Source organism: Phascolarctos cinereus, unplaced genomic scaffold, assembly GCF_003287225.1.
Source record: "Phascolarctos cinereus isolate Bilbo 61053 unplaced genomic scaffold, phaCin_HiC Scaffold_3;HRSCAF=262, whole genome shotgun sequence".
Lineage (NCBI taxonomy): Eukaryota > Metazoa > Chordata > Mammalia > Diprotodontia > Phascolarctidae > Phascolarctos > Phascolarctos cinereus.
In genome coordinates, this window is record NW_027555736.1 from 44,661,944 (window position 1) to 44,686,133 (window position 24,190).

Here is a 24,190-nt window from a genome sequence, read left to right on the forward strand (position 1 = left end):
GTACAGAAATATTTATAGCAGCTCTTTTTGTGTTTGCAGAGAACTAGAAATCAGGGGGGTGTCCATCAGTTGGTGAATAATGGAATACTGTTTTGCTGCAACAGCATTATAAAGAGAAACATCTTTGAAAGACTTAAGAAACTGATCAACTCAGTGACCGGTTACAATTTCAGAGGATCCATGATGGAGCATGCTACCCACCTATTGACAGAGAGCTGATAGACTTAGGGTGAAGATCAAGACGTGTTCTTTGGACATGGCCATTACAGGGGTGGCCACTGAGGGAATTTGCTGTTTTGCTTGACTTCATATTTGTTACAAGGTTTTTGTTTTTATTTTTTAATGTGGAAGGGAGTAGATGGGAAGAGTAGAAAATACATTTTTTGTTAATTAAAACAATTTAATTAAAATTTAGCAAAGCTGGCTTCAATCTACCCATCAACTTTAATTTTTTACACTTAACATTTAACATTATTATCAAACTGGATTATTAGCATCCTTGATCTTGTCTTACCATCTCCTATCTCTCTGCTTTCCTACAACTCATTTCTGCAATACTACCTCCTCAGCTCTGCCTGTTTCAAATACTTCTCATACTCAGAGGGCTGCTTTAGATGCTGTTTCTTTAATGGAAATAGAGAGCTGAGTCCCAAAGAGTCTCGAGTCTGTGTCAACCCTCAGCCCCGACGTGCCTGGTGGAGTGCAGGGCCTACTCTGAAGGCATCTCCCCGGGCTCTCCTCTGTAACTGGGGAAGTAGGAGCTGGGGTAAGGACCTCTAGAGTTTAGAAGGGCGACATTACACTGAGAGCTCACATTTCTATAAGGATTTTAATGTTTACAGCAATCTCACAACAACCTAGGAGTCTGGGAATCTAAGGAGCATTATTTCTTTTTTATGTACCAGTTGGTTGAAGTTTAGAAGGGTTAAATAAGTTGCCCACAATATGTGTGAGAGTCAGGATTGGGGCCAGGTCATGTGGCTCTTAAGTCCAGTGTGCTTTTCACCATACACACTGAATCTCATAACATATATGCAGCTCATTTTAAGATCATCACCCCCAACCCACCACCTCCCTACAATTGATCTAATAAGGGAAAACAGTATTTTCCCAAGATTATTGATGGCCTTGGGTGATTTGAATAAACTGACCCAAGGGCTCAGGAAAGCTACTAATTCATGTGCTTTTATGCCTCCTAACCAAATGTGACATGTCCTTTTGAGTAGAAACCCTCCTCTAGATCTCAGAAGAAGAGGGATGTCAAGATTTATGGTCATTCTAGCTGAAGCCAGAGTTTGTGAAACTCCAGAAGCAGGTGGACAACGGGAGCTGCTGCTGTTGTGGGTGTCTGTGTATGTCTGAGACAGGGTGTGTTTGTGTGCACTTGCATGCATATTGTGTGCATGTGTATATGCGCACATACATGCGTGCTCTGTGTGTGTGTGTGTGTGTCTCGAGGCAGATAGGAGCAGTGGTAAAAAGGAAAATCTTTGATAAGATGCAGTCCCAAAAAGCCCTGTGTCATTGCATAGCTGATGTACTGCAGGGAGGGCAAGGAAAATTCCTAAGGTATTTTCCCTTGGGATGAATACTGTGCCAATAAAAGAAAGGTTTTTTCTTTTGTGTTTTCCTGGCCAAAAGGATGGTTTAGCTGAAAAAGAGCCACATCTGGGGCTCCTACAAGATCTAAAAGGAAATGCAGCAGGAGCCAGGCCAGAGCCATTCGTGGGAACAATAAGGGCCAGCATAGAAGAAGCCATCCTACATAGGACAGCTGCAGAAAGCAGTCAACTTGACCAGTTGATGATAACTACATACAGAGAGGAGCCCTTCTCATATTTGGAACTGCAAGTGACTGGGAATTGAAAGAGATCTTTGGGATTAATGGTTACTCCTTCACAGAGCCCTGATTAGAGCAAGGCAACTGGGGCTTTGCTCTGGCAGCACTCAGTGGTCCTTCTTCAGGTATAAACAACTGAGCTTAGCACTTAGTGAGCAAAAGATTAGTTTAAAGAAGAAGCTAAGCTCCTAGGTTTACACCAATCTGGTATCCCCAGTTCAACTGAGTTTGTCTTAAAAGGTTGATTTGATGATTTTATGCTCATATGTCCTAGGTACAAAGTTTGTTCATTGCAAGTATGCTTTCATAGGTTCCTGATTTATCTTCCTCCTTTAAAAACATACCCAAACCCTTTTCTATTATAATATTTCCAACTATATCTCAGTCTCCTCAGCTGGTTCATGATCCATATTTATACCTTCTAACTGGGTGTTCCCCAAGGGTATCATAGGCCGATTTCTATTCTCTCACTAAACTCACTGATTTCATCAGTTTCTCTGGGCTTAATTATCCCTATGCAGATGACTCCCGGATCTATATATACCTTAGGAATTATAGACCAGGTTAGCCCTAGTCTTTCTTATGAATTCTAGTCAAGTATCTTGAACAGTCTTTTGTATGTTTCAAACAAGATATTCCATAAGCGTTCCAAACCAATGTCCCAAACTGAACTTACTCTCTTACCCCCAAGCCTTTCCCTCTTTTTGTGGGGGGCTTGCCCAGGTTCACAAACTTAGTGTCATCCCTGTCTCTTCACTTTTTCTCAGCCCACATACCTCATCAGTTGCCAAATGTTGTTGTTTTTACCTCTTGCAACTTGTCCTGTATCTATCTCCGTCTCAACTAACCTGGCTACTGTCCTAGTTCAGGCCCTCATCCCATCTTGGCTGGACTTTGGCAACAACTTGATTAATTTTCCTGTCTGGAGTCCTTTCTTTTTCTAATCTACCCTCCCCACAGCTGCCGAAGTGATTTCCTTCCCGTGCACATCTGACCATGTTACTTGCATCCTGTTTCTTCAGTCGTCAACTATGACTCCTCTGTTTGTCTTTCAAAGCCCTTCCCAGCCTAGATCCAGCCTGCTTTTCCACGGCGTGCATCACTTCCCCTTCCTATACTTTGTGATCCAGCTGCATTGGTCTTTTTGTTTTTCTTCTGCACGACCCTCTGTGCCTGGGTGCTTGCTCTCCCCCATTCCTAGAATCTTCTCTTTCCTTATTGGATCCTTCAGAGTCCCAGGGGCCACCTTCTTTATAAGCCTGGCCTGTTCCTCTCCCAGCTTCTGGCTGTCTATCTGGTATGTAGACTTCTTTATGTATGTGTTATTTCCCCATTAGAACATAAGCTTCTTGAGAGTAGGGCCTTGATTTTTGTCTCTTTATCCTTGTCACTTCCACCAGGCCTGGCCCTTTATAGGTGCTTAATAAGTGCTGCTTGATTGATTCTTCTGTACTTGAAACTGAGGAGTCAGTCTCTAGCAGTGATTATCTAGATTCTAGATTCTAGAGGTTTTCTAGGCAGGGGCATTAGAGGCTTAAGAGTTCAGAGAAATAACCAAAAGCCTGAATGTGTAACTGGGTCCTTCCTGCTGGGGGAGTCTCTGATACAAAGGTTGCCTACAGAAGCTCCTGGTCCCGCTGAGATTATCTCTTTGTTTCCTGTCCTTTAAACGTGTTCCTCATTCCCATCTGAGTGCCCTTGTTCTCTTTCTTTTTTGTCACCTAGAATATCCTGTCACCTTCTCTGCCCTATATGATTCGAGGCCCAATTCAGGCCGTCATTTCTTCTGTGAAGCCTTTCTTGGCCACTCCAGCCTGAAGGGCTTTAGGGCAAGCACCTCACACTCGCCCCAATTTTAATTTAAACATTGTCTGTTACCAGTCATTTGGCACTTACCCTAAACAGCCTTACTTTGTTATCTTATCCCCTCCAGCCTCTCCAAAATAAACAAACAAAAAAGAAAGTACAAGATTTAAGCTCCTTTGGGCAAGGACCATGTTTTATACTCCTGCTTATGCCCTAGAGCACCTGCCATGCTACAGTAGGCTCAAATATTTGTTTATTAATACAAATATAGTAGTATGGAACCAGCCAGACTAGTTATCTCTGTGCAGGGTTTGATCATGTATTTTATGGTACAAATGTGTAACATAAAATTGAACCCTGAGGAAATTAAAAAGAAAAGCCTAGGAATGTGAGATGAGTTCTTGGCTGTTAACAGGAATGCCTGTCGTACTGTGGGATTTGGGGGCATTAATAGACATAATATCTCACCAGAGGCAGTGAGAAATGTGATTTTAGTGTCCACTAGACATGATGGAATTATTTAAAAGAAGAAAGGAAGCAAAGGTTGCTTTGGACTTCATGGTTCTTGAATTCTTTCCCTGCCCTTGATTTCCTGGCAGAGCTGGCTGGTGGGTATCTCATCACGGATAACTTGAAGGTTGGGACTAAAGGGTGTCTCTTGTACAGACAGTTCAATTCAAAGGAGATATTAGAAATATTTCATGGATATTCTGCATAAAACAGCCTAGAAAGGCATTGGAAATCCAGTTTGAAACCTCTAGTGATACAAGCAGAGGGAGACAAGGGAAGCAACACTGCAGAGAACAAGCCCCTCCTGGTCATGTAACTGGAACCAATGCCCAGCCCTGCATTTGTGCTCTGCCCTTCAGAGGGATTGCTGGTCTGAAAAGCAATTCCATTGGTTGTAGGATTGAGATCTCTACTTTTGTCTGTGTCTCCAGCTCTATGGTAATAGAAGAAAGATTGCTGCTAATTGAAGCATCCTGGAATTATTCTCAGGCTGGAATACTCTTATCATGATAGGATTTTAATTTCCTAATTGCATTTAAAATTAATTCTTTCTGAAATGCTTTTCTTGTTTTGAATTGAAATTTTGGCACTCACTTTTTTCCTGATTCCTTTCCCATAATTATGCCATGGAAAATAATAGGGCTTTAATTTAAAAAAAAATTATCATAGAATATTTAATTCTATTCATTTTATCATAAACATGCAATTGATGAAAGGCACTTAGGGCTCTTGGTTAAAAACTGGGTTTTATTTTGTTTGGAATTAAGAGGACTTGAGTTTGAATCTCTGACTTGCTCTTTACCACCTTGAGCATATCACTTGACCCCTCCCAGCCTCTAGTCCTCCTGTATAAAATGAGAGGGTTAAACTAGGTCATCTCTGAGGCCTCTTCCAGTTATAAAATCTGTGATGGGCTCTTTTTTGAGGAGATATTTTCTTATTTTAATGAAAAGTTAAGGGATAAGTCACAACAAAGTTTTGGGTATTTCAGGTAGTTTTTCTAAACTGTTCTGTGAGGTTGAAAAAAAGTGGTTTGGTTTTTTTGGTTTCTACAGAAGATATTGTCAAAGGCTCTAAATTGTGGAAGTGTTTTTGCACTATAGACAAGGACTAGTCTGAAAAAGGCTAAAATAACTTTACCTTACTTCTGAGAAAAATCTCTCAACTAAGGCATGAGGAATCATGATTGAAAACTCCAGTCCTCAAGGTGAGAGCTCTCCTGCCATTGTTCTGTTTCATGTTGAAGTTTAGTTTATGCTAGTTTCCCACAAAATAAAGAATACTGTGACTCTTAGCCCACTTTATATTTTGGTTTGAGTTAGCTTCTTTAAAAAGTCATATTTTTAGGGGCAGCTAGGTGGCGAAGTGGTTAGAATACCGGCCCTGGAATCAGGAGGACCTGAGTTCAAATCCATCCTCAGACATATAACACTAGCTGTGTGACTCTGGGCAAGTCATTTAACCTCAATCACCTCACCAAAAGATAAGAAAGTCATATTTTTACTGATATCTTTTGTCTTTATGTCAGTTGTATTCCCAAATTATATCCTTGGCCCCAGAGAACCATCCATTGTAACAAAGATTAAAAGAGGAAAAATAAGTCAGTCTAGCACAACCCAGTAACATGTAAATCATATTGCAGATCCAATATTTTATACCCACAGTTCCTCATGTCTGCAAAGAGGACTGGAAGATACATTTTCTCAAGTTTTCTCTTGGGCACGGCTTGGTCGTTATAATTATTCAGTTTTGAGGATGGTTTTTTTTTTCCTCCTTTCCACTTACTTTGTTGTCCTGTTTTGTTTTTCTGATCTGCATTCATTGCTCTGTACTAGTTCCTAAAAGTCCTATCACTTCCCTGAATTCTTCCTATCTGTTGTTTCTTACTGTGCTGTAATCTGTTATATTCTGGTACCACAATTTGTTTACATTCTCCAAAATGATGGCTACCTATTTTGTTTCCAGTTCTTGGTTGTGACAAGAAAGAGGGCTGCTGTGAAGATTTCGGTGTCCGTTGGATATTTCTTTCCATCTTTGTTGGCTCTGAGTGTCATACACTGAATAAACTTCCTCCACTGGCTTTGTAGGTAGCATTAATTAAAGACAACTCAGCTGTTTGGACTAGGATGAACACTGCCATGGCTTAAGGTTCTTTCTGGGGGGGCTAGGCAGTGGGATTAAGTGACTTGCCCAGGGTCACACAGCTAGTAAGTGTTATGTGTCTGAGGCCGAATTTGAACTCAGGTCCTCCTGACTCCAGGGCCGTTGCTCTAGCCACTGCGCCATCTAGCTGCCCCAAGAGGATGCATTTTAAATGAGAAGTAACATGATGCTACAAACTGTCAAATTTGACATTCCCCTATATTATGAACTAAAAGCACAAGGAAAATAACAGAGAAATTTATAAATGAGATTTCTTTTTTACTTAATCTGTGCTAGGAGATGCCAAGAAAGAAGGGAACAAAAAAGCACTGTCTGTTTTTGCCATGTCTGGCATACGTCGCTTTTTAAGGTAAACACAGGGGAAAAGTTTCAAACAACAGCTGAGATTTTTGTAAGAAATTGCTATAGGCTGGGCCCAGTTGAGGCCCTCTGCTTATTTACCAGGGGGCACCAGCTTCCTTGCTGAATGCCACACCTTTGATTTCAGGCTTCCTAGTTAAATAAAGCTCCCGGGTTTTCCAAACTTTGACTCTTGGTCACCAAGTGGCTATACTGTTCCTCCCTTTTGTTGTTGCCTCATATCCTGTTCTTCTTCCCCTCGTCCCTCACGCTACTGAGGGATTTTGGAATTCAGAAATGATGCACGAGATTATAAGTAATCAAAAGTACATGGAGAGAACATTTTCCAGCTGAGCTTCCTCTGGCTAGAGCCTTGCTGTGCCCTTCCCCTTTCTGCTCCACCTTCCTCTCGTGCATGGATTCCGAATGGATTTGGAATTAGGGAATCTTGGTTAGAATCAGAGCTCTTCTACTTCTTGCTATGAGAGCTTGAGTGAATAACTTTACCTTTTTTCCTTCACCTGTAAAAAGAAGAGGTTGTACAGTTAGATCTCTAAACTCTTGTCTGCTTGTGATCCTTAGCTTTTTTTGCCTAACTCAGTTCAAAAACCTAGGTTTTTCCCCACTCACTCCCCTCTTCTAAAGGAGAGAAGAGACAGGTCCAGTCCTTCCTCTCTCTCTGCTTTTTATCTTACACCTTGTTGTTTGTCCTTTGTTCTCTAAGAGGACTATGACATCAGGAAGGTGATGCCATGGTTTGTATTTCATTGGATTTCAGTGAGGGAGGGCTGTGCAAAGTCACGAGCCTTACTCTGTCCTCCAGAGCCATCTGGCTCCAGTCTAGATATAGATCAGGATGACTGGAGATGGTCCTCCATGTAGTGGGAGACCTTGGCCTTTTTAAGTTAAGGTCTTTCCTAGGCCTCAGTTTAACCGAGGCAACACCCATTCAGTAATTAAGGGTAGGTAAGAAATGAGGCAAAGAATGGCCTCTTTTACTTGGTTTAAAAAAAAATCACTGCGGGAGGGCAAGACCCTCAAGGTTTCTGGCCAAAAGAGAAAAAATTGCTATTCATACACACACTCTGAGCCTTTGGGGCCCAAAGGATGAGTAAGTGAGGCTTGGGCTGGGACCTATTGTTGGCCAATCAGTGAGAGCCAGAATGATTTGGGTTTAAGGCATGGTCCTTAAGAAAGAAATCTAGCCTGTAAACCCCAAGACACCTTGTGAGGTTTCAGTAATCAAACTTTACTCAGAAGCACCTACATAAGTAAGATGTTAATCATTCTTTGCCTGCAAGAGTGGGCTTCTTGTGTTTAAAGAGCCTAGTTCCTTGGCAAGCCATTCTGATCCCTTTTGATTTGAACAGGAAGTAGATTGTTTAAAATTTTTTAAAAAGATCCTCACTAATCACTATTCTAAGTAACTAGGTAAAAGGAAAAGGAAATATGACAAATGCAATAAATACAAGCAGGTAAAGATATTGTCACCATCATCTAAAAGCTATACAAACACCCCACAAAAAGTCACAGTGATCCTTCCTTTTCTTTTCAGCATGACTAATCATCCTATGTGTATGTAAATGTAAAAGGTATGTGGAAACAGCTGTATTTGCAGGAGTTTTTAAAATTAAAGACTGAGTAGAAATATAATATAAGCCAAAGCCCATTATGCTGTCAGTCAAATCTCTGGAGAGTAAAGAGTTCACTTCTTTTAAATAATAGTATTCAGTGGATAATGAAATTGCAGGAATACTGATGAATGTGAATTGTCCTTTGGACTAAGTGCTAGAATTTTTGTTTACATATTTTGTAGCATTGTTCATATTTACTCATGATTTATGGATGTCTTAATAAAAGTTATGATTTAAAGTAGCTTTTTTTTAAGTGAATCACAATTCAAAAAAATTTCCTGTAAGGATAGAACCTTTCTACTGAAATCTGTTCTGATCTGACAAAATGCTTAATTGCCACTGATGCCTGTGCCTAAAGCAGTATATTTTGGTACCAGGTAGTTTTATTTGTTGGTGGTTATGATTTTTCTTAAATATGTAATTTGCTTATTTTAATTCATGCTTAGTTATTTAAATTTTGACCTACCTGAGAACCTTGCCAAACATCTTGTTAAAAGCAAATTCCTGAAAAATTTTAACCAGAAATTTATTTCTCACTGTTTTGGACACTGGTAGAAAGGATCTATTTAAATTTAAAGAAATTCTTGAAAAAGGGTTAACCTTTGGTGCGAACATTCTGTCCCAGTGCCTTAGTGAAAGGAAAAAATGATAGTGGCAGTGTTTGATATTTCTTCATAAGGCACGTAAATGCTGAGTCACGAATAGGATGCCTCTGTAATGTCTAATTGGTTGGATCTGAGGAAGAGGTGAGAGAACAGTTTACTTTCCACTTCACTTTGTTTTAATACTATTCAGCAGCTTCTTAAGTGAAGCTAAATGCCTGGCACATAGTAGTTACAGGATAATTGCTTTTTGAATTGAGATTTTCTTTAGGCAAATAGCAATGTGAATGGCTGTTTCCAGAGTAATTTCCAGAGATTATATGAATAACTAAATTATTATCTTAAATTTAAAATGACAGTGACATATTGAGCATCCCAATATGAGTAGACAGTTAATAAACATTTATTAAGTGCCTACAGTGTACCAGGCATTGTACTAAGCTCTGGGGATATAAGGAAATACTAACAAATACGTGCTTAAAACAAACCAACCAACTAACCTTGAGTTAAACCATGTAATATTTGTGTAAGAATTACTCCTAAAAAGCTTTGAGTCATCTAGCATCTATTTAGTTTACAGCATGCTGAAAGTGAACAAGTTATAACTTATATAGGGAGCCTAAGGAACATTCCCTGTTCCTGTGTATGACATTGCTCTCTGTAGACAGTGACAAGAGATACACTGGGCTCCCTGTATTTTCTTACCTTCATAAGATACGCTTTTCCAGTGCTTTGGTTCTTGTCCTGCTGTACAGTTGGAAGGGACATTAAGGGTAACCTAACACCACTTTTTTAATATGTTCTTCAACAGGTGGTCATTTAGCTTATTTGTGAACCTACAGTGATGGGGAGCTTCATGAGGTTGTCTGTTCTCTTGTCTAACAACTCTGTTAGGAAGTTCATTCTCATAACTGCTTCCCCGTGATTTCCAGTCATATTAGTTATGTTAGTTATATTACAAGGGATTAAGTAAAATAAATCTCATCTCTTAGATAAGGACCTTGGACATCTACTTCCTTTGAATACATTGTCTGGTATGAAATCAGAAAGTGTGGGGACCAATGAATTAGTCTAACTACTTCTGAAAACAGTTTGTAACTATGCTAGAAAACTGATTAAATCGTTGATTTCCTTTGACACCACAGATGCCCTTTTATACGCTAAAGATGTCAAAAGAAGGGGCTCATATATATCTAGATATTCATAATACATTTTGTGGTAGCAAAAAAAAAAAAAAGGAAACAAAATGAGTGCCCATCAACCGGGAAGTGACAAACTGTGGTGTGTCAATATAATGGAATGTTGTGAGCCATAAGAGACGATGAATGTGAGAATTCTGATGAATTTGAAAAGACTTGTTTGAACTAGTAGAGAGCAAATTAAACAGAACCTAGAAAACAACATCACACTAAAATAAAGGAAAATAACACAGTTCATATCAGTGAATTAACCAGTTTGGATTCAAAGGGACTTATGATAAAACATGTGTCCCTCTTCCTGGTGGAGAGAGAATAGGTTTGAAGTGAGGCAACTGTGATCAGACATGCTCATTGTATCAGTTTGTATTGCCTTAAACAAAGGAGGATTCTGTAGGGGTGGGGTTATTGGGAAATTAGGTCAACAAGCATTTATTTAGTGTCTTCTATGTGCCAGGCACTGTATTAAGCGCCGGGGTTACAAAGGAAGGCAAAAAAAAAAAGACCCTACTCACAGGGAGCCCACAATCTAAGATATATACAGGGCAAATTGGAGATAATCTCAGAAGGAAGGCCCTATAAGATTAAGGAGACTGAGAAAAACTTTCTTGGAGAAGGTGGGACTTGAGACTTGAAGGAAGTGATAGCATTTTGGAAGCATCAATAATTTTTTTTTTTGGAGGGCAGTTGGGGTTAAGTGACTCACCCAGGGTCACACAATGTCTGAGGCCTGATTTTAACTCATGTCCCCCTGACACCAGGGCCAGTGCTCTATCTGCTGCACCACCCAGATGCCCCAATTAAGAGAGAGTTTGGAATAGCTTTCATGTGACTTACATTCTAGACTTTTGACCATCTTTGTTTACCCCTCTGAATATACAGTTTGTCAGTAATCCCCTTGAAATGTGCTCTCCAGGATTCAAAATTATACTCATGTACTTTGACTGGCACAAGGTAGAATGTGACTTTCTTTCCCATATCTTCGACCTCTATAATTTTGTTAGTTTAGCCTAAACCGGTGACTTTTGTTTTAGAAGTTTTTTCAGTGTTGGCTCATGTTGAGCTGAGTTCTCACTAAAAACTGTAGGTCTTCTTTAAGTGAACTGCTATCAAAGCAGGTCTCCCACATCCTATACTTGGGCATCTGATTTTTTAAAATCTAAATATAGAACTGTGTGTTTATCCTATTTTGTTTTACCCTATTAAGAATAACAACTATTCACCTTTATGTAGTGCTTTAGAAAGGTTTATTCTCAGAGCGCTTCCCTCAAAAAACAACTCTGTGGGGCAGGTATGATTATCACCCTTTTACAGATGAGAAAACTGAAACTCAAAGTAGATTAAGTCATAGAGTCATAAATCTAGATCTGGAAAAAACCTGGGTGATCAATGAGTCCAACTTTCTTGTCTGTTTTTTTTTTTTTGGCTAGGTAATGGGGTTAAGTGACTTGCCCAGGGTCACACGGCTAGTAAGTGTTATGTGTCTGAGGCCAGATTTGAACTCAGGTCCTCCTGCATCCAGGGCTGGTGCTCTATCCACTGCACCAGCTGCCCCCCAGCTTTCTTGTATCTGGGAAATTTCTGAGCTGGAACTTGAACTCAGATGTTCTGACTCTTAAGTCCAGTTACTCCATCTACTGTGCTTGTTGCCTGCCAGTCCAGATCTCTTGGGAATCTTGATTCTGCCTTCCACGCTTTCCAGTTCTGTGTAGCTGCCAATTAGAAAAGTACACTGCCTTATTTCTGAATGCACCTAGCATTTTCAAATCAACATCAATTAATTCCTCAAGGCAAGTTTAAAACCAGCCTTGAACTTGTAGGAGTGAAACTCCACCTGCAAAAAAAATCTGCATAAAAATAATAAACAAGTGAATTCTTTGATTGTATTAGCATTATACAAGTATAATAAGTAAAATGTCGGAAAAGTGCCAGTCTAAAATACTTAATGTTGTAACTTTTATTTATACCATAGAATATGGTTACAAAGATTGTCTCCAAGAAATAGTTCTGTGGAATATACTGTAAAATCCCTAAGGATACTCACAGATTAGACTTTTCTGGTAGAGACAGACAGTTTAAGAATGATTGAACAACAGATCTTAATCCTGTAAGTCTCGATGTGTTATTTAAGATGTATTTTATATTTGCATATTCAACTTCTTTGTCATCATTCCCACTTATGCAGACTATTATGTTTACAAATAGAGAAGGGATATGGGACTGTGGAAGGGTCAGGAGACTTGGGCTTTAGTCTGATTGCTCCAGCAGCTTGTTCCCCTTCTTTAGGCCTCAGTTTTCTCATTCATAAAATGAGAAAGTTGAAATAGAAGGTCTTCATAATCTTTCTGGCTCTTACATGATTTCATTATGTATGTAGAAAAAACGTCAGTCCAAATGTGTCTCTTTCATCAAACATCTCAGAAAAGCAGAATTTCTGAAATGTTATTTGTTTTTTGGGTGGGCAAGTTTGGTTGGGTTAGTTCCTAAAAGAGCTAGAAGGCCATGTGAGCATTCAGCAGTTTCTAATATATTCACATTTTGTTCCATCATGTCGCAGATGGAAAGATGCCATTCTGACAACTGTGGTAGTTTGTCTCCTGTCTTCCATTGTCAAAGCCTGTCAACTGTAATAATAGGAAGAAAAAAGAAAAAATGATTTACTTGGAAAATACATGTTTAAGGAAGGCAAAATTTGGCAATTTTTTGGAGCACTAGAGAAACATAGTGTTTATAAGTTGGCTGTGGCGCATTGTCAATAATGACTTGCACCTAAGAAAAAAGACCTCATTTAAAGATGATATAACCTGTACAATAAAAGACTGTGAGCCCGGAAAAGAGATGCGTGAGGAGAGACAACTTGATAGACAGTCCGGGTGTTCCACTGGTGTTCTGGAAATGTTAAAAAGAGCTTTAAAAAGGCTTCTAAGCACTTGAATATCTTCTGTGGAGGCTCCATAGAAAGATATGGGTGGGGATTGTACAGGATGAGAAAGCATGGAAGAATTGTCTAAACAGAGATCAGATTGATTACAATGTCAGGGTGAATATTTAAGGGCTGTTTTATAAACCCCTCTGCCTTCTTCATGGAGGCAGCGTGGGGGATGTGTGTGTATGTGAGGTGGTGAGGGGAGAGGTGGTGGGGGGAGGTAGAACGCTAGGCTTGGTTTAGATCCTACCGAAGGGCCTTCCTATGTGACCCCAGGACCTTGATTCCTCGTTTGAAAAAACGGAAATAATAAAACGGGTTGGCACCGAGGGGGCCTCATACGAGATACTGTGTGTAGAATAGTTTGTCAGCTTTGAAGCACTATGTCAAAGCCAGGGGTTATCACTTCTTTAAAGGTTGCTGATTTGTGGACACAAATGGGTGAAGTGATCTAGATAGTCGTTCTAAAATTCTAGGCTCATTGGTCTAGAGCTGACGGTCGCCTCAGGGGCCAGCTAATCCAGCCTCCTTGATTTAAGGAGACTGAGTGATTTGTTCCAGGTCGCACAGGTGATAAGTATCAGAGGCAGGATCTGAACCTGGTGTTCTTTCCACCGTGCAACACTGCCTCTCTGGAGTTTTTGTAGCAAGTGGAATTAAGATGATTTCTAAAATTCTCATAGATTCTGTGATCTAGCTGTACTACTCACATTCCTTGTAGACCTACTGTCTCTGTCTCTCCCTCACCCTCCTATGCAGACCCACTCACTGAGCTTACTCTTAATTTAGTCTAGTGTGGCAAATAGCCCTACTGTTTACCATATGTGATGGTAACTAAGTCTTTCTGTGTTGGTAGGATAATATTAACAAGAATAGTAATAACTGTGAAGGGTTCAGAAGGGTAAATGCTTTCTCTGGGGTCACACAGTAAGGACCTGAGACAATATTTCATCCTTTAGTGGAATACCCCAGTAGAGCCAATATATAAGGACGTAGTACTTTATGCAACAAAGTCAACTCAGCTACATTTGGTAAGTGCCAGACACTCTCAAAGTGGTGGAGGACTTCAGTGAAAAGTGTGAAACCGCCCCTGCCCACAAGGAGCTTACATTCTACTAGGAGGAAGAAACATGGACGCATAGATCTACACTTTGTAGATGAAGCAACCACAAAGTAATTTGGAGGGAGGGGAAGAATGCTAGCGTTTTGGAAGGACAAAACATGAACAAAGATAAGTAAATGAAAGGTAATTTTTGTGGAGAGGAGGGGTTATCAACTATTGGAGGGTTCAGAGAGGCCTTCTGGAGGTGCCTAAACTGAGCCATAAAGGAAGATGGGGATTCTGAAAGGCAGAGATGAGGAAGCAATACTGTCTATATACAGACAATAGCTTGTACTGTCAGCAGTCTGCCTTCAGAGGCAGATGTGAGAATACTGAGTTCAAAGAACTTATAATACTCTAGTTTAACTGGAATATAGAGTGCATAAAGTAAAATAACATTAGAAAGGCAAGTTGGAGCAAGATTGTGGAGGGTTTTGGAGTATGTATTTTATCCTAGAGGTAATAGGGAGCCATTGATGGTTTGTGAGCAGGGAATGGTCAGGCCTGATGATTAGAAACATTTTGGCATTTGTATGAAGAGCAGATAGAAGGGAGAGAGACCACAAAGAGAAGACACCATAAAGAATATTATAAGAGTTTGCTGAGATACATTTAGGGTTGTCAGCACTGCAGGATCATGGAGTTTCAGAGTTGGAAAGGGCCTCAGGAACCATGTTATCCAACCCGAACCTCAAAGCATGAAATGAAGACCTTTTTGGATCCTCACTGGGTCATACATATATAGATCCCAGAAACACTCTGCAGGCAGGCAGCCTTTTGTCAAATTGTCTTTGAATCATTAACAGTCACTTTTCAGGGCCAGCCATTCAGCCATATTTAATTGTATGTAGTCTAGTCCACATCTCCCCATCTGTCCAGCGAGAAGAATAAGTTCCTTCTTTAACTTGTTGTGGGAAACAGCATTCGCTGTATCCAGAGTTGTGTGGTCTGGGTTCTAGCAGGGCCGTTAGCTCAGCCTTCTTGGGCGAATCCCAATCTTCCAGAACCTCAGGTTCCTGATTTGCAAAATGATGTCATTGGACTGGGTGATTTCTAAGGTCCTTTCTAACCTTGGGATTGTATGGTCTTTTAAATAACTGTAATTTTTTTTCTCTGAACTCCACTTTTAGGAGAAAGAGGCACATGACAAGCAAACAAGCTGATAACAGGGATTTAGCCACACAAAGCAACTTCCAGCATATATACTTGGGTCAGTACAGACTTAGCCCAACTCTTGTACCTTCTGCCTTTCTATCTGTATAGTCCTGGGCAATGAGAATTAATGTTCTGAGTGATAATCATAGCAATACCTTATTTTTTCTGCAGTTTGTTGTCCTTTCCAGAATGCATTCCCATTTATCATCCATATTTAATTGTATGTAGTCTAGTCCACATCTCCCCATCTGTCCAGCGAGAAGAATAAGTTCCTTCTTTAACTTGTTGTGGGAAACAGCATTCGCTGTATCCAGAGTTGTGTGGTCTGGGTTCTAGCAGGGCCGTTAGCTCAGCCTTCTTGGGCGAATCCCAATCTTCCAGAACCTCAGGTTCCTGATTTGCAAAATGATGTCATTGGACTGGGTGATTTCTAAGGTCCTTTCTAACCTTCTCTGATGGCTCTCCTAACTCTCTGATCCTATGAGCTCCAAGGTCTCTTCTGCTCTGAAATTACAGGAATTAGAATACAGGTGTAAGAAGCCCCACTGTTCTCTGCCTTGTTCAGCATTGAACATCTAGAATATTGTGTTCTGTTTTGGATGATACATTTTAGGAAGGATGTTGATAGTTGATAGAAGGATTGTTGATAGAGTGTCCAGAGAAAGGCAACCAAGGTAGTAAAAGGACTAAAGCTAATGCCTAGTGAAGATTGGTTAAAGGAATTGATAATGTTTGGTATGAAATAGAGAAGTCCTGGGAGACTGGGGGAAGGATGGAGCAGAATAGCTGTCTCTAGATATTTTAAGGGCTTTTGTGTGCAAGAGAGGCCAGTCTTATTCTGCTGGGGCCCAGAGGGCATTACTTGGAGCAGTGGGTTGAAGTTTCAAAGAAGCATATTTAGGCATGATAATAGGAAAACTTTCTAACAGTTAGAGCTATCCAGAAGTTCATTGGGCTGCCTTGGAAGGTAGTGGCTTTCCCCCAGTCTGAGGTCTTTAAGAAAAGGTTAGATGGCCACTTGTCAGGCATATTGTAGATGGAATCCGTTTTCAGGTGCAGTTTAGACTACCTAATTTATAGAGGCCCTTCAGTTCTGAAATTCTTTGACTCTGTGGTTTTATATGCTAGATTACAAGGTCTGTGAGGGCATGAATTAACTATGGGCTGATTTGCTTAAATCTAAAAAATAAAGTAGTCATTGGAGTAGATAATTAAAATTAAGCACATTAAATGTGTGTAAGAGACTATACTGTTGGCTTAATTAATTTTTACACAGAAATAAGATGTTAGAAGGGTTATATTTAATTTACTAGGAAACAATAATGGTTTAGTAGAAAGAGCTTTTTCGTGTCAGAAAACATGGTTTCCAAGCTTGACTTTGGTTAAGTCTCTTTTTGTATGTATTGTCAGTAATTGATTAGGATTGCTTAAAATGGATTTGACTTAAATAAGTTATAAATAGCTGACAGTGTGAGCACTAGATTTGAGGATCTTGCATTCATTGTGGATTAGGAAACAGCATAGCAGAGTGGGAAGAGAGCGATGGCCTAGGAGCCCCAGGGACCTGGGTTTTTTGGTCCTCTGTCCTTAAGTTTCACAGCCTCTCCACATCCTGATCTGTTGAATGGGGATAATAACCACTGCCCTGTCTGTCTTATGGAATGTTGGAAAGATTAAGTGGAACGATGGATATGAAAATACTTTTTAAAGTGTACAGGCAAGCAGGGCAAGTTAACTGTTTTCTCTCAATAGAATATAGGCTCCTGGAGCCTTTTTTTTCCTTTTGTTTCTCTTGCATCTGCCTGGCACGTAGTAGATGCTTATTACATACTTGTTGACATGAATTAAATAGAATTCATTTCACAGAAACAATGTTACAAATGAACAGTTGGTTGAATGATGTTACAGCACAGTTTCTTGATAGTACAGTGAGATTTGATCATAATTTATTGGTAACTTGCATAATCATATTAGTAGGGAGATTGTTCTGCGAGATATACCTTTAAGGTGCTATATAATTTAAGATAATAATAGTAAATATGTTGGTTATTATTGAGGTTTGATTTAAGGCATCAAGGCGGTTTATGATAATTTTGAATATACAGTATAAACTTAACCAGAACTTTAAATAACTGTAATTTTTTTTCTCTGAACTCCACTTTTAGGAGAAAGAGGCACATGACAAGCAAACAAGCTGATAACAGGGATTTAGCCACACAAAGCAACTTCCAGCATATATACTTGGGTCAGTACAGACTTAGCCCAACTCTTGTACCTTCTGCCTTTCTATCTGTATAGTCCTGGGCAATGAGAATTAATGTTCTGAGTGATAATCATAGCAATACCTTATTTTTTCTGCAGTTTGTTGTCCTTTCCAGAATGCATTCCCATTTATCATCTCCTCCGAATTTACAACACAAGTTAAAGAAGGAACTTATTATCCTTCTCACTGGACTGATAAGGAAATGAAGGGTGGAGGGAAGGGTAAATCACACATGACAGCACTGGCGGAGCTGGGCCTAGATGTCCATCTCCTGGTTCTTCTTATTATAGCTCTTCTTCCTCCACCTTCTTGTTGTCCAAGGCTGCAGCCTGGAAGAATTTCTTTCAGTACTTGGGAAGGGAGTAAATGGAACTAATAGCTTTTTTCTTTTTCTCTTTTCCTTTTCTTTCCTTCCCACCCCCCAGCTTTTCCTTCTTCACTTGCTTTGCCTTGATTTTCATTTTTCTGCCACAGATGTTTTCCTTCAAACCATGCTGCCGTTGGACCCTTCTGTAACAAAGAAAAAGTACTGAAGCCAAACCATCAGATACAGTTGCTGTGCGTGATGGCTTGTATCCCCCATCACGTTCGCCACCTCTCTACTGAGAGGAGGCAGTGGGTGTTTTATTATCAGTTCTTGGGAGCCTAGATTGGGCTTTACAATTAATTGAACTAATGATTGCAGCAAGATTTTCAAAAGAGAAATATTTTTTCCTTACTCCTAATTTAACTATAATAGCATTGTTTTGGTTAGAGGGGAGGGGATGTATTCCATATTATAGGATTGTGAGTTTGACTTCGATTACTGTCAATATTCTAGAACATATTGTGGACACAGCCATTCCTATTTCTTTCTCACCTCTCTCTTTTAGAAATAAACATTAAGAAAGCAGTTTTAAATTATCCTAGTCCAAAGCCTTTGGATTAATGTGTAAGAATGTTTATTAGTCTTTCTATAACTCTCAATTCCGAAAGTGTTTTGCTCCTGTCTTCTTGATTAGTCTAGAAAGGACTCACCTGGTTAAGTTGATGGCAGGATAAGGGAAAGGTTCCCTGATTGATCCAGTTAAGAGTAACAGCAGTCTCTTTCCCATGCCCTGAAGGGAGAGTGATGGTCAGAGTAGGACATTTCTTGAGTTTACCTTTGCGCAGCTAGAAAGGAACGCTCTTGAAGGGACTGATCAAAGAAAGATTGAATGGTTTTAGACACATAATCCTTCAAGGTGTTCTGTTTGATGAAGCAAACTCTTGCTTACGACACAGAGTATAATACAAACTTTTCTTCTAATTAAAAGGGGTGGTTTATGAAGATTTAGAAAGGAAAGCAGTGGTTACTAAGAGCCAGTAGGAGAACAACTCATGACAGAGTAAGTTCATTTCCTTTTTTTGACAGGGTTACTAGATCAGGGAATGCCATTACCATAAACTTGATTTTAACAAGGCATTTGAGGAAGCTTGTGATGACATCCTTGTGGACAATATTGGGAAATATGGGTTAAATGGTAGTATATTTAAGTGGAGAGAGGACTTGGTTGAATAACCAGACCAGAAGAGTATTCCTTAATAGGTTGTTGTCAAAGTGAGGGGAATCTTTAGTTGAGTGATTCACAGGGATCCGCCTTGCTTCTGTGGTGGTCAGTATTTCTATCAGTGACTTCAGCCAATCAGTAAGCCCTTACTGTCAGGCACTGTGCTAGGCACTGGGGATACAAATACAAAGAATGGAATAATTGCTATGAACGTGCAATCACATTTTCTGATGATAGAGAGTTGGGGGATTTAATATGTTGAATAGCAGATCCAAGACCCAAAAAAGATTTCAGCAGTTTAGACTGGTGGGTTGAGTTGAGTAAGATGAAATTTGATAGGGATACATATTGACTCCTACAGTTAGCTTCAGAAAGATCGGCTCTACAGGCATGCACTAGGGAAAAGCCTGGCTGACATAACAATATGTGTGAAATGATCTAAAAGTTTTATCTGAATATGAGTCAGTTGCATGGTAAGCCTAGCAGGTTCAGACCTGTGATTCTATCGGTGTGGGGAAGTCATAGTGGGAAAATTCTCTGCGCCAGCTCAGTTCCTTTCCAGCTGAGTCTTACAGAGTTGTTGAGGGTATTCTCTAGATTAAATGAGGAGTTGAATGACTTGCTTATGATCACACAGCTGTGGCTGAGACAGGATTGGAACCTAGGTCTTCCTGACTCCAAGGGTGCCTCTCAGCACGATTTTAGACTGTATTTATAGAGATCACTATCTAGAGCTGAGAGATTATGGTCTTACTGTACTATGTCCTGGTAATAGGAGCATTAATACTAGTCAGCACAGTCTAAGAAGGATAGAGCACTTCCAGGTGAGGATGGCCAGATGGTGAGAGAAGTAGAGACCATCTGGGGATTGGTTGGATTGTTTAGAGAAGAGAAAGCCTAGGGGGACTATCTATGTAGGAAAAAAAAAACCTACTTTTTTTGAGGATCTTACAAATAGTTCATTTTCATACTACCCATTGTGGACCCCATTTGTAGGAGTACTTGTGGCAAAATGACCTGGCTATCGTCTGAAACAAGAGGTTGTGTTTAAGTCTATTTGAGGACTTTCATGTGAAAACAGGGTTAGACTTATTCCACTTGGCGCTAGGGAGCACAGGGAACAGTGGGTAAAGTTGCAAAGAGGCAAATTCTATCTTAATATGAGGAACAATTTGCTAAGAATTGGAGCTATCTCAAAGAGGAATGGGCTATTTTAGGAGGTATTGGGCGCTCTGTCACTGGATGTCTTAAAGGAGAGGCTGGACCACTCCTTGTAGAGAGTATGCGTGGTCTTGTGTTGGACTAGATATACCCTGGAAGGTTCGTTTCTTCAAACTTGTAAAGTCTGTGATCTATTCCTGAAGCATCTGGTGAATCAAGGTTATACTCTAGTACTCTGAAGATGAGGTAACCCAGAAAAGGTTCTATTGTGGATTGTCCTCTCAGTCTGTTACATTTAGTTTTGGGGGGGGGGTTGTTTTTTGTTTTTAGGCAATTGGGGTTAAGTGACTTGCCCAGGGTCACACAGCTAGTAAGTGTCAAGTGTTGGTCTGAGGCCGGATTTGAACTCAGGTCCTCCTGACTTCAGGGCCGGTGCTGTATCCACTGCGCATCTAGCTGCCCTGGTCTATTACATTTATATACAGGTAAAATTTGCTTAAAATTATTGCAAAGGATAGTCTTTCTTGAGGGCTGTGTTTGGTGGGGAGGAATGGGCTGAAACTATTAGCAACCAGATTCTGTTTTCTTTTGATTTACCTTGGTAGCAGTGGAAGCAAAGTGAATTTGGTGAGCAGTTGCTCATTGTACATGAGTGCCTGAGCCTTTTTTTTCCCTTGCACCAGAGTGTGTTCACTATCTCCTCCTCCTAGTGCTGCTTAGACCCCAAAGCATCATACTGCCCCATAGTGTAAGCATTGGGGTGATTGTTTTGTTTTGGGGTGATTGTTTTGTTTTGCTATACCCTAATGATGGCTCTGCTCACAATTATGGTGTGGTGGAAGAACACTGGATTTGGAATTAGAAGTTGTTATTGTTCAGTTGTATCTGATGCTTCATGACCCCATGGACCATAGCACTCCAGGTCCTTCTGTCTTCCACTATTTCCCAAAGTCTCTCCGAGCTCATGTTCATTGTTTCTATGATGCTTTCTATCCATCTCACCTCCCTTTCTCCTTTTGCCTTCAATCTTTCCCAAAACCAGGGTATTTTCCAATGAGTCCCATCTTCTTATTATGTGGCCAGAGTATTTAAGCTTCAGCTTCAGTATTTGACCTTCCAGTGAATAATCTGAGCTAATTTCTTCATGTATTGACTGATTTGATCTCTTTGCTGTCCAAGGGATTCTCAGAAGTTGAAACTGTCGATTCTGTGGCACTATAGTCCAAAAACCATAGCTTTGACTATATAGACCTTTGTTGGCAAGGTGGTGTCTCTGTTTTTTAATATACTGTCCAGATTTGCCATGGCTTTCCTTCCAAGGAGCAAATGTCTTTTAATTTCATGGCTGCAGTCACCATCTACAGTGATCTTTGAGCCCAAGAACATAAAATTCGACACTGCTTCCATTTCTTTACCTTTGTTTGCCAGGAAGTGATGGGACTAGTTGCTAAGATCTTCATTTTTTTTTATGTTAACCTTCAAGCCAACTTTTACATTCTCCTCTACCACCCTCATCAAAAGGCTTCTTAATTCTTCACTTTCTGCCATCAGAATCATATCATCTGCATATCTGAGATTGTTGCTATTTCTCCTGGCAACCTATTCTGATTTATGATTTGTCTAGCCTGGCATTTCTCATCATGTAACTGCACGTAAGTTAAATAGATAAGGTGATATACAGCCTTGTCATATTCCTTTCTCAATCTTAAACCAATCAGTTGTTCCATCTTTAGTTCTAATTGTTGCTTCCTGGCTAGCTTACAACTTCCTCAGGAGACAAGTAAGATGATCTGGTGCTCCCTTCAATTTGAGGACTTGCCACACTTTGTTGTGATCCACACAGTCACAGGCTTTAGTGTAGTCAAAGAAGCAGTAGACTTTTTTTCTGGAACTCCCTTGCTTTCTTCATAATCCAGTGAATGTTGGCAATTTGGTCTCTAGTTCCTCTGACTCTTAAAAACCAGCCTATCCTTATGGTAATTCTCAGTTCACGTATTTCTGAAGCCTACATTACAAAATTTTAAGCATAACCTTACTGGTATGTGAAATGAGCTTAATTGTTCAATAATTTGAACATTCTTTGGCATTGCTCTTCTTTAGGATTGGGACATAAACTGATCTTTTCCAATCCACTAGCCACTGTTGAGTTTTCCAAAGTTGCTGGCAAATTGAGGGTAGCACTTTACTAATTAATTAATTAACTAATTAATTAATTAATTCATTAATTGACTGATTGATTGATTGATTGGCTAGGCAGTGGGGTTAAGTGACTTGCCCAGAGTCACACAGCTAGTAAGTATCAAGTACCTAAGGCTGGATTTGAGCTCAGGTCCTCCTGACTCCAGCGCCAGTGCTCTATCCACTGTGCCACCTAGCTGCCCCCAAAGGTAGCACTTTAACAGCATCATCTTTTAGGACTTTAACTAGCTCAGCTGGAATTCTGTTACCTCCGCTAGCTTTATTGTTAGCAATGCTCCCTAAGGCCCACTTGACTTCATTCTTCAGGATGTATGGCTCTAGATCAGTAACAACACCATTATGGTTATTGGTGATGTTAAGATCTTTCTTGTATATAGTTGTCTGCATTCTTGCCTCCTCTTAATCTCTTCTACTTTTGTTAAGTCCCTACCATTTTTGTCTTTTACCCTGTCCATTTTTACATGAAACATTCCTTTGATATCTCTAATTTTCTCAGAGATGTCATCTTTCCTATTCAATTGTTTTCTTCTATTTCTTTGCATTGAACATTTAAGAAAATCTTATCTGTCCTTGCTATTATCTGGAATTCTGCATTTGGTTGGGTATATCTTTCCCTTTTTCTTTCTTTCTTTCCTCAGATATTTGTAAAGCCTCATCTGACAGCCATTTTGCTTTCTTGTTCTTCTCTTTCTCTAGAATGGTTTTTCTTGCTACCTCCTTTGCAGTATTATGAACCTCCGTCCATAGTTCTTTGCCTACTCTTTCTACCTGATCTAATCCCTTAAATCTATTTGTCACTTCAACTTCATATTCATAAGGGATGTTATTTATGTCACAGCTATACTGTCTGAAAGTTTCCCTACTTTCTTTAATTTAAGACTTAATTTTGCAATAAGAAGCTCATGATCTGAGCCACAGTCATCTCCAAGTCTTGTTTGAACTGACTGTATTTGAGCTTCTTCATCTTTGGCTATGAAGTATGTAATTAGTCTGATTTTGATATTGACCATCTGGTGATATCCATGCATAGACTCACCTTTTGGGTTGTGGAAAAAGAGTGTTTGCTATGACAAACAGTTGATTATCTTGACAAAACTCCATTAATCTTTGCCCTGCTTCATTTTGTATTCTAAGGCCAAACTTGCATATTATTCCAATAATTTTTTGGTTTCATACTTTAGCGTTCCAGTCCTCTGTGATGAATGTGACATCTTTTTTGGTGTTATTTCTAGATGTTGTAGGTCTTCATAGAACTGGTCAACTTTGCCTCTTAGGCATCAGACTTGTATTCCTGTGATGTTGAACGGTTTGCCTTAGATTCAAACAAATATTCTGTCATTTTTGAGATTATACCCAGTAGTGCTTTTTTTTTTCTTCACAATTTTATTGACCATGAGAACTGCTCCATTTCTTCTAAGGGATTCTTGCCTGCAGTAGTATGTGTAGTGATCACCTGAATTAAATCCCCACATTCCTGTGCATTTGAATTTACTGACCAAGATGTTTAATCTTTCCATCTCCTGTTTGATCACATCCAGCTTACCTTGGTTCATAGATCTTATGTTCCACATTACTGTCCAATATTGATCTTCATAACATCAGACTTTCCTTTTGTTGCCAAATGCATCCACTGCTAAGCTTCCTTCTAGCTTTGGCCCAGCTACTTCTTAAGTACTGGAGGTACTTGTAGTTGTCCTCTACTCTTCCTCTGACCTAAGGGGCTTATCTTCCAGTGTCATATCTTTTATCATTTTAATGCTATCCA

General features: G+C 39.8%; 1 protein-coding gene across 4 annotated transcripts in view; it reads left to right on the top strand.

Moving 5' to 3' along the window:
* The window catches only part of BBS4 (Bardet-Biedl syndrome 4), a 73,261-nt gene that overhangs the window by 11,517 nt on the left and 37,554 nt on the right, over positions 1-24,190 (top strand). The window contains exon 1 of one of the 4 annotated variants that reach the window (XM_020994451.2): positions 2,988-3,137. The exons of 2 other annotated variants lie outside the window; for them this stretch is intronic. Coding sequence is in view for 1 of the 2 variants with exons in the window: in XM_020994449.2 (XP_020850108.1) it covers positions 17,452-17,518 (67 nt within the window). In the remaining variant the exon portion in view is untranslated. Of the gene's footprint in view, positions 1-2,987; positions 3,138-17,442; positions 17,519-24,190 lie in introns of those variants that run through there. One more of the 4 variants, XM_020994449.2, reaches the window with a different exon arrangement.